General features: G+C 38.2%; 1 protein-coding gene across 13 annotated transcripts in view; it reads right to left on the bottom strand.

Moving 5' to 3' along the window:
• Positions 1-11,137, bottom strand: part of LOC107865367 — a 30,172-nt gene extending 19,035 nt beyond the window's left edge. For 3 of the 13 annotated variants that reach the window (XR_007053025.1, XM_047408314.1, XM_047408315.1), the window contains exons 1-9: positions 10,756-11,073; positions 9,253-10,230; positions 8,816-8,916; positions 8,576-8,690; positions 8,285-8,362; positions 8,068-8,160; positions 7,625-7,708; positions 6,924-7,022; positions 43-105 (exon numbers count right to left, since the gene is read on the bottom strand). Coding sequence is in view for 10 of the 13 variants with exons in the window: in XM_047408314.1 (XP_047264270.1) it covers positions 43-105; positions 6,924-7,022; positions 7,625-7,708; positions 8,068-8,160; positions 8,285-8,362; positions 8,576-8,690; positions 8,816-8,916; positions 9,253-10,230; positions 10,756-10,815 (1,671 nt within the window). In the remaining 3 variants the exon portion in view is untranslated. Of the gene's footprint in view, positions 1-42; positions 106-2,194; positions 6,842-6,923; positions 7,023-7,624; positions 7,709-8,067; positions 8,161-8,284; positions 8,363-8,575; positions 8,691-8,815; positions 8,917-9,252; positions 10,231-10,755 lie in introns of those variants that run through there. The other 10 variants (XM_047408316.1, XM_047408317.1, XM_047408318.1 and 7 more) reach the window with 7 other exon arrangements.
• Between the last annotated feature and the right edge of the window lie 251 nt (positions 11,138-11,388).

Raw genomic sequence — 11,388 nt, 5'->3', positions numbered from 1 at the left:
TATAAGACTTCAATTGCATGTCATACATTCAGAAAGTCTTACCACTCCATATCCAACAAGTTGTGATGGTGTTGGGTTGATTTCCTCCAAAATTGCCTCAGCCTCCTGAAAATTAACCAAATGTGGCAAATTACTGAAATAACCACCTTCTGTCCTACTACTAGTAGGCAATAGCTTTATAATTCTAGTGCAGTACATAGGTATATATCCAATATTTATCAATAAAATGACATAGAATATTGATGCCAATGTAAGCTTTTCTTTGAGAACTGTTCTTTCTACACAATTCTATCATGTACTTGTATCTTTTAAGTAAAAAAAGAGTAAATCAATCTCTTTCATGGAAATCAAAAATTAGAAATAATTCTCTAAAGTCATCAAATTACTTGGAACTAAAAGCTTATCAACATTATACTCCTACAAGTCAAAATTCAACTTAATAAGGAAGAATTATATCTCAATCTTTCATGGAAATTCAAAATAAAATTAGAACCTTAACTGCATAAAGTTAAAATGTTATATCTAAGATCCATCTTAACAATTAAAAATTACTCTCAGATTATTAATCAAAACAAACATAGAATTAGAACATAGTTAAGATTTGAATGGAAACTTGAAAAAATTGAGTTCCTTTTTACTTTTAGAAATTTTAAATTGAAGATATCAAAAGTGAAATACAAAAATAAAGAGTAGATATTTCACAAGAGGAGGGGGCGCGGGGGGACGAGAAAGATCTGATTTGTCGTATCATCTTTAGTTCTTCTAGATTTAGCAAAATAAATAAAAGGAAACAGAAAAACGATTTGATTTCTCTAACGAATTTAGTTTTCCCTAGATATGACAACTTTAAATTAAAAAAAAAAAAAAAAGAGCAGCCCGGTGCACTAAAGTTCCCGCTATGTGTAGGGTCCAGGGAAGGGCCCGACCATAAGGATCTATTTTATGCAGCCTTACCTTGCATTTCTGTCGGAAGCTGTTTCCAAGGTTTGAACCCAGACCTCCTGGTCACATGGCAGCAACTTTACCAGTTGCTCCAAGGCTCCCCTTCCATATGACAACTTTAAATCAACAACAACAACAACAACAAACCCAGTATATTCCCACATAGTGGGGTCTGGGGAGGGTAAAATGTATGCAGTCCATACCACTACCTCCAAAGAAGTAGAGAGGCTGTTTCCGATAGACCCCCGGCTCAAGACAAAAGGATAGTAAATAAAATTGTCAAAAGTATAAAACAAAGATGAAAATAACAGAGATACTGTTAGAATATGAGTAGGAATAGGAATAGTATACAAAATCCTACTTCGAAAAGGATTGTATTGTAGTGTCTATAAATAGGATGACAATGTAATTATGCAGACAAAAATTCAATAATATTTTTCTCTATTATTTCTCACATGGTATCAGAGAATTGGTGAGAAAATTCCAAGAAAAAAAACATCACGTGTATCAATTTTCGACGACTGTTTGAGTCATTATCTGTTTTGTGGGTTGTGTACAAAATAAAACACCACCAAGAGGATCGGAAAGCTTAGGCGACAGAAAAATGACTAAAACCACCGGAAAAACCCCAACCACGCGCTCCCACGCGCCTTCTGGAGTTCCGGCGATATCTGTCACGCACCGGTGCGTGAGCCATTCTTTGGTCGACTTTTCGACTTTTTCTTTTCTGTTGAGGTCGCCCAGCTGCTCCAACCTCCAACCAGCTTTTGATTTTTTAGTTTCAGCCAAGTTTCTCAGCTTTCGATCGTCGAAACCCTAATTCCGGCGACTGGACACTGTTTTTCCAGATTCCGGCAACATATTTTCTAATCTTTTACATGGTGTCATATGATTAAATCTAAACTCTTAATGAGGAGATCAGAAAATCAAACGTCACAGTCCATGAAGAATCGACGAGGGGAAGGTCGATTTGGAAGATCGTCTTAGGTGTAGTTATTATAAAAGGCTTGGACATACTCGTGGCGTATGTTATTCTCGACCTCAGTGCAGTTATTGTAATAGGCTTGGACATACACGTGGAATATGCTATTCTTTGCATGGTCGACCACCTAAAAATGCTCATGTTGCTCAGTCTAACACCACAAGTGATCAATGGGTGTATTTATCTGACAAGAAATATAATAAGTATCTTCAATATCAAGCAAGCAAGCATATATCTCTACCAATAGCCTCAATTGCACAATCTTCTTCCTTTGGATCATGAGTTGTGGACTCAGGTGCTTCTGATCACATTTCTAGTGACAAATCACTTCTGTCTGATATTGTTTATTCACAATCTCTTCTTGCTATTACTTTAGCCAATGGAATCCAAATAAAGCCAAAAGGAGTTGGACAAGCCAAACCCCTATCTTCTGTCACTCTAGACTCTGTTCTTTATGTCCCTGGTTGTCCTTTTAATTTTGCATCTATTAGTCGTTTGACACGTGCCCTTCATTGTAGTATGACTTCTTTTTATGATTCTTTTCTAATGCAGGACCGCAAAACGGGACAGACGATTGGCATAGGACATGAATCACAAGGCCTTTATTATCTTACCTATTCAAATTCCTTCACAGCATGTTCCGTTACAGACCCTCCCTACCTTATTCATAAACGTTTCGGACATCCGAGTCTATCCAAGCTACAAAAGATGGTGCCTAGTTTGTCTAGTTTATCCACATTAGATTATGAGTTGTGTCAACTTGGGAAACACCCCCGTGTTATATTTCACGTAGTATTGAGAGTCGTTCAGGGTCTATTTTCTCATTAGTTCATTCTGATATTTGGGGTCCTAGTAAAGTCAATTCACCCTTAGGATTTCGTTACTTTGTTACTTTCATTGATGATTTCTCGAGATGTACTTGGGTTTACTTGATGAAAGATCGTTCCGAGTTATTTTCTATATTCAAAAGTTTTTGTGCCGAAATACAAAACCAATTTGGTGTTTTTATTCGTGTTTTTCGTAGTAATAATGCTTTAGAATACTTATCCTCCCAGTTTCAGGAGTTCCTGACTCACCAAGGAATCATTTACCAGATATCATGCCCATACACCCCTCAGTAGAACGGTATAGCAGAAAGGAAAAATAGGCATCTCATTGAGACTGCTCGCACTCTTCTCATTGAATCCCATGTTCCGCTGCGTTTTGGGGGTAATGCAATCCTCACATCTTGCTATCTCATTAACAGAATGCCATCATCTTCGATCCAGAATCAGGTTCCCCATTCCATACTATTCCTCAGTCACATCTCTACTTTATCCCTTCCTGTAGGTAAATCTACGGTTGGTTGCCGTTGGGTTTATATGATCGAAGTTGGTTCAGATGGTCAAGTTGATCGGCTGAAAGCTCGCCTTGTTGCCAAAGGATATGCACAGATATTTGGGTTTGATTATAGTGACATTTTCTCTCCCGTGGCTAAAATAGCATATGTCCGTCTTTTTCTCTCTATGGCTATCGTTCGTCATTGGCCTCTTTATCAGTTGAACATTAAGAATGCTTTTCTGCATGGCGATCTTGAGGAAGAAGTTTATATGGAGCAATCACCTGGTTTTGTTGCTCAGGGGAGTCTAGTAGCCTTGTATGTCGATTGTGCAAGTCACTCTATGGTTTGAAACAATCCCCTCGAGCCTGGTTCGAAAAATTTAGCAGAGTGATTTAGGAGTTTGGCATGATTCGTAGTGGAGCTAATCATTCAGTGTTTTATCGCCATTCTAAACCAAATTTGTGTATTTATCTGGTGGTTTATGTTGACAATATTGTTATCACCGACAATGATCAAGATGGTATCACTAACTTGAAGCAATATCTCTTTCAATATTTCCAAACTAAAGACCTCGGCAGACTGAAATACTATCTAGGTATTGAGGTTGCACTGTCCAGATCAGGTATTGTTATTTCTCAACACAAATATGTTTTAGACATTCTTGAGAAGACAGGAATGATAGGATGTCGACCCATTAACACTTATATAGATCCAAAATTCCAAATGCTAAACTTCTACCAGGACAGGAGGAGCCACTTAGTGATCCTGGAAGGTATAGGCAGTTGGTTGGAAAGTTGAATTATCTCACAGTGACTAGACCTGACATCTCTTTTCCCATAACTGTTGTAAGTCAGTTTATGACCTCCCCTTGTGATAGTCATTGGAATGCAGTTGTTCGTATTTTGCGATATATAAAGTCATCTCCAGGTAAAGGACTACTCTATGAGGATCGAGGCCATGAGCATATCATTGGATATACCGATGTTGATTGGGCAGGATCACCCTCTGATAGAAGCTCTACATCCGGATATTGTGTTTTAGTAAGTGGTAATTTGGTGTCCTAGAAGAGTAAGAAACAGAGTGTGGTTGCTCGGTCTAGCGCCGAAGTAGAATATCAAGCAACGGCTGCAGCAACTTGTAGTTTGGATCAAACAATTGCTGAGAGAACTAAAATTTGGAGAAACCGGTAAGTTGGAACTTTTATGTGATAATCAAGCAGCCCTTCATATTGCATCTAATCCAGTGTTCCATGAGAGGACCAAGCACATAGAGATACTCTCGAGAGATATTGTTACAAAATTTGTGAAGTTAGCTAATCAACTTGCAGATATCTTCACCAAGTTCCTCACCAGTCCTCGTATTAATTGTAATTGTAACAAGCTAGGTACATATGACTTGTATGCACCAGCTTGAGGGGGAGTGTTAGAATATGAGTAGGAATAGAAATAGTATACAAAATCCTACTTCGAAAAGGATTGTATTGTAGTGTCTATAAATAGGGTGTCAATGTAATTATTTAGACAACAATTCAATAATATTTTCTCTATTATTTCTCACAGATACGACACCCATAAAATATATAGTACACTACCAAACAAAAAGGCATCCCCCTCCCCCCAAGCCTAAGACTACCAGCCAAGCTACACCAAAGCACACCTAACTACTGACTACGATTCATCCACACGCACTAGCCCTCTATCCTAATATTTTTTCTCCATACCTTCCTATCTAGGGTCATGTCCTCAATAAGCTGTAACTGCTCCATGTCACGTCTAATCACTTCTCTCTATTATTTTTTTAGCCTACCCCTACCCCGCTTGAAACCATCCAAGGCCAACCACTCACACCTACGAACTAGGGCCACAGTGCCCCTCAGATGACCAAACCATCTCAACCTCACTTCCCACAGCTTGTCCTCCACCGACGCTACTCCCACCTTCTCCCGAATAGCCTCATTTCTAACCTTGTCACCCCTCGTAAATCCACACATCCAACGCAACATCCTCATTTCCGCCACCTTCAACTTTTGGATGTGAGAATTCTTAACTGGCCAACACTTCGCTCCATACAATATAGCTGGCCGAACTGCAACTCTATAGAGTTTACCTTTAAGCTTGGGAGGCACCTTCTTATCACATAAAACTCCCGAGGCGAGCCTCAATTTCATCCATCATGCCCCAATACGGTTCGAGACATCCTCTTCAATCTCTCTATTTTCCTTTATCATAGACCCAAGATACTTAAAACTATCCCTCTTACAAACCACCTGAGAATCCATCTTCACTACCACCTCGCCCTCTTGCCTCGAGTCATTAAACTTGCACTCCAAGTACTCCATCTTGGTCCTACTCAACCTGAATCTTTTAGCCTCCAGGGTTTATCTCCAAACCTCCAACTTAGCATTAACACCTCCCTGTGTCTAATCAATCAACACTACATCATCCGTAAACAGCATACACCACGGCACCTCTCCTTGTATGCTTCGTGTACACATCCATCACCAAGGCGAATAAAAAGGGGCTAAGAGTTAATCCTTGGTGCAGCCCTATCAAGACAGGGAAGTGCTCGGAATCTCCGTTGATCTGAGTTCACGCTGCTTGTTTACTGCATTAATCATTTTGCTCTAAAGAAAGATCACGAAGGTTGCCTCAACTTTGTTCTATTTCAAAGAAAGTTGCAGCAGAAGCTCACTAAATATATGGTCATGCAATATAAAAACATTCTAATGACATGCAACAGGAAGCAACAAACAAATTATGCACTGTTAAGGAGACATATGAGTGAGAAGCAGAATGTTGTTACCTAATCCAAAGTTTAGAAGGATTGTCCAAGAAAGGGAGGTTAATATATTCACGAACCGATTTACCTCTCTAGGAGGGATTGTCTTGAGCATTGTGAAAGGTTAAGCAGTGTATTTTTACCATAAAGTTAAATTATAATGCCTTGAAAAATATTGATGGGGGAATTCATGGTTGCCTGTTTATAAGGGAAAACGGCTGAGATAAGCTTCTTGCTTTAGTTGGCTGAGAAGCAACTGGTGGAACCCTTTCATATGATAAGATAAGAATTGAATTTCTATTAGTCTTTGTTTATTTCGTAAGAACATTTTCCACTGCAAATGGTTCGCTGAATTGGCTGCAATTGTGCTTGTTTTACAACAAGTCATGCAATTGTCTACTGACAATTTTCTTGTTTCGTAAATAGTTGGTCAAGTATAGGGGTGATGAGAAATATTGGACAATCATCCACTTATTTTGGTATGCTTGGTTAGAAAGAAAGAGAGGAAAGTTCATAATTTTAAATATATGGTTGTATTTAATCCGGGGGTCTATCGGAAACGACCTCTCTACTTCATCAGAGGTAGAGGTAGTGGTATGGAATGCGTACACTTTACCCTTCCCAGACCCCACTTTGTGCGAATACACTGAGCATCTTGTTGCCATTGTTGTTGTTGTGTATGGTTGTATCTGATCCCTACTTTTGGTGACCGAAGTAGCTGACTTGTCATGATGATTAGCATAATCATTGGTGTGACTTCACTGTTGTATAGCTCATAGTAATTACTTTTTAAATAAAGACATCTTTCACTTTTGGCACTGTAACAGGAAGATTGGGATCCTCAGCAATCATAGGGTTAACACGACACACTTTAAGAAAGTTAAGAAACATATCAGATACCTCATTTAGGATTGTCAATGCAGTCTCAGGTTTCAACTCCTTAACGCGTAGGCCCTCTTCAACCCAAGACCGAAAGCCACCTTGGACCAAATATGGTCTCTGTAACATTAAATAAGAAAGCAGTTATCAACCAAATGGGGCACACTTTGGAGTCTGAGACGGATATATAAGATCACAATCTCTTAAGGACATAAGAGTGCATCAGTACAACAGCCACTTGAGAACCAAGTTTTGCACTTCCTTGCATCTATATGCAAAGTCCTAATGTTTAATAAGTAACTGTATGTCTCTTGAAATCAGAAACACATAAAGATTATTATCCTATTTATCGGTCCATTGTCATCACAAATTGAATATCATTCTATTAGCATTAACCAAGTAACACTCATCAGATTTACTATTACTGAAAGATAACAGGCAAAAGGAGATAAAATACATACCAGAAGATTTTTAAAGAATTAAAATGAATTAGTGTGGTGCTAAGTTACAAAAGGAGTATACATAGATCTAAGGATTTCCAAGCTTAAAGTAGCTCAATCCCTGCATTTATTTCTAACTGATTACGGTACTAAAAGTACCAGAGGTGAAAAGTGTAGACCACACAGTTGCCTCTTTCTTCAGATTATTCTTATTCATGACTTCTGCTAACTCTAATTTCATGACAAGTACAGGGGAGATTGACACTAAGCAAATGTACTTGCCTTGATTCCAAGTCTCCGGAGTGACCTTGCAATGCCCTTGGAACGGTTACCATTAGCATCCATAACTATAACCTGAGACCTGTCCTATAGGTTGGGCAATGGAAGTGTCAATCAAATTAGTTCAATTTTTTTTATCACAAGTCAATGGGCAAGGTAAGCATAAGAATCTTTTACCACTAACAGACTATTTACATGTTCTAAGAATGAAAACAAAAGCATGATTTAATAAGTGTGAGTTACTTCATGAGAAAATAAAACTGGCAGAAGCCAATTGGCTCTTTTGTGTGTCTTTGTTCCTCAAGTTGTGACATAAGTGAAAGGACAAAGAAAAAACATGGGAAGAAGTTCTTTTGAGCAACGTGTTTTCAGGCGTTAAATTTGAATTTGAACAAATAGAAAAACGGTTATTTAAACAAGGCAACACTGGAGATATATCTATTTACTTGAACAATCTTCAAGTTCCTAATGACAGCAGCTAGCAGGTAGTCATCAAGTTCTCTTCCACTCTTGAATAACTTCCTTACAGATCCATCAATCTGAAAACATTTTAGCAGTATCAAAAAGGAAAAAAAGGGCTATCAATTGAAGGACAGACTCTAGAAATTAGAAACCTCAGCCAAAAGAAATTAATAATCCGACCCTTCAACTTGATCGACCAACCTCAGGTAGTGTTACACTGGCAAAACGAGACCGAGCAGCGCGTCGAAGATCAGGAATGCCCTCTTTCTCTCTAAGATCCTTCAGAAAAGCATAGAGGAAGAAAATATAAGACATTTTCTCATGTTTATCCAGGGATGTCTAAAAGATTTGCTCCATGTACAAGTGTATCCCATCAAAGCATTATTTACTGAGATAAATGCAATGGAAGACAATGCACGACAAAGGTCTCAGAATATTTGGCATAAACTATTCTGCAGAAATACGAGACTTGATAAATATGTGGCGCCTTGCCTCAGGCCGGATATCAACGAGTACAGCATTCCTGTCTCCTTTCAGAAGCTCAAAACTTGACTTGGGAGATAAATCCCCAGCATATCCACCATGGGTTAATATCCAATAAAAAGCCCTGCAGAAATCTGATAAGAAATTTAACTTTCTGTAGAAATAAAACTGAGGTTTTGGGAAGGGAGGGGATGTGATGGGAAAATAACAGGAAAAAATGAAATAAGGAATAGACAGGGGTGCTCATACCAAAAAGAAGTTGATGCCCCAAGGAAAAGAACAAATGGAATAATTGGGTCACTTGGATCCAAGCCAAGACTCCTCTCCAGACCCTCCAAAGCAACGTAGCCCTGCAAATCACAGCGTCATAGAGCATAGTAGCATACCATCGCGTAGAAGAAGCACGAGTAAGGAAAGAAACCTACACTATAACTTTAAAAAGAAGCAAAACAAACAGATTAATGAAATCTAAAGTATAACCTTAAAAAGAAGCATAAGAAAATAGATGGAACGAGAACTACAATATAACCTTAAAAGGAAGCAAAACAAATAGAAGGTTGTGCACTTTAATTCTTATCAAGAGGAAGGGCCTCCTTAAGCAGATTTTTCCATAAAAAAAATTACGCTTCCAAGAGTAAGGATGTATCGAACATTTGTATGTGAAGAAGCCCCAACACTAGTGATACCTGTACCAGAGCCGTCCCAAATGGAGTAAGAAGCTTCACAGCATGCTCTTCAGACACATTTAGCGCATCCTGGACTTCCGTAGGAAGTATCTCCTTCACAGACCCATAAGAATACACAACAAGTGTGGCACCTCGTGATACCAAATCCTCAACAATGAGAATTGTATGTCTCAATGCATCAATAGCAAGAACCCCAACCCTACCAGAGACTTCTTTCAAGCCAGTCGAAAAGGCTGTCACACCATTACTTGCTGAATCCCCTGTTTTGTCCACAGTGAATGTCAACTTACTAATCACATCATCAAATGCCTGAGTAGCACCTCTAACAGCTGATGTAACAGACGAGCAAATTCCATCAACTGAATTGTTCAAATAACTTTGCCTGTTCTCAATTGAACCAGTGATAGATTTATTGACTTCAGAGAAAACGTTCAAAGCAGATGCTTTCACATCAGATAAGGAACTTGGATCCAAGTCCAATGAATCCAATATCGAGATAAGATTTCCCTGGGTGAGATCTCCGGTAGTTATGGACTCTAGATTAGCAGACTCTGGTGTGAACTTAGCGATATTCACCAAGTTATTACTAAAACCCATAACCTCCTCCCCTCCAGCAGGTAATGCAGAACTATCTACAAATCTCAGATTTCCAGTGCCTATGGAGTGAGAGTCACAAGTTACAGCCAGATGATATCTCCCATTGGTCAATAATTCACGATTGACACCAACAAATACATTTTGGCAAGAACTACGAATGATATCACTGGAACTGGACAGACTGCTTTTGTCTACAAACTCTGAGTACAAGGATATAGGTGATTGTCCTCGGAAGGAAGCTCCATGAAGATGAAATGAACTATACAAGTCCAATGCCACCTGGTCCACGACATTGCATTTCATCTGGTATGTTTTCCAACAGGAGGAAAAGGATCTCAGACCCCAGTAGATAGGAATCTGCAGGAGCATGAGTTTACATATCTGAAATTATGTCCGACAACAAAAATTTCTAAGTCTATACAGATAAATAGTTGGATCGCCAGGAAACATGTGAAGTTATATTTCAAAAGAAATAACAGCATTGGTCTGGGCGGAGCATCGGGCAACAAAGGGTGCATTCATTGTGGATGAGAAACATTACTACTGCTTTGTCTGCAACTTTTGCCTTTTGGAGGTGGAAAAAAGGACTAGGAGTAAGAGAATGGGAATGAAGCTTTTATTGATTGAACATCGCAAACATGGCACACTATCAAGATAGTTATATATTGAAGTAGATAGTTATATAGTGAAGTAGCTTGTTTCAGCTACAATATCTGGGAAGAATCATGCGGTTTGGTTCTGCAGCACATTAGACCACTCCGACAAATATTAGTTACTAATTGGTATCACAAAACAATAAACACTAATTTGAAAATATTAATTCATGTCTGACGTTGTAAACTGTTTTCCCTTTCACATAACAAAACAATTATTTTACTTAAGTAACAAGCTTGTTTAAGTTGTAACCTGCGAATGGGAAGATGAGCAAGCAGTAGCCGAGCACACAGGTAGAGTTGCCATCATCATCGATAAAAACCCTATTCAGCAATCTTTCATCTTCAGATATTTTTCATGATGATATGAATTCTAGGAATTACTTGGGAGTTGAAAGACTGATTGTTCAAACAAGACAATCTTTCTTTTTCTTTTATGACAAGTGAGGATTATCCCATACCAACGAATGAATTGAAAGAAGGAGATGTGATTGGCAGAATCGTGTGGCTTTCTTTCAAGCCATTAGCTTCATCTCCTTGTCTGCCTCTCATTCTCCTCTTGCCTCTGGGCCCATACTTTCTTTCATTTCCTTCTCTCTTCTAATTAATAAAAATATACTTAAATTAATAACACTGTATTTGTTTCAATTTAACTGTCTACTTAATAAAATTAAGAAATTATTACTATATTTTTTTAGTACTGTATTTATTATTAAATGGCTAAATTTAAGTTATATACTTAAATTTATATTTTTTTAAATATAATTAATAAGTCTAATTTAATAAAATAAACTTATAGTAATATTTTTTTAAAAAGAGTGTCAAGTCAATAAGAGTCTACACAACAAACCCAGTGTATTCCCACCTAATGGGGTCTGGGGGTAAG

Source organism: Capsicum annuum, chromosome 3 (assembly GCF_002878395.1).
Source record: "Capsicum annuum cultivar UCD-10X-F1 chromosome 3, UCD10Xv1.1, whole genome shotgun sequence".
NCBI classification, from domain to species: domain Eukaryota; kingdom Viridiplantae; phylum Streptophyta; class Magnoliopsida; order Solanales; family Solanaceae; genus Capsicum; species Capsicum annuum.
This window is presented reverse-complemented; position numbering and strand designations above follow the sequence as displayed.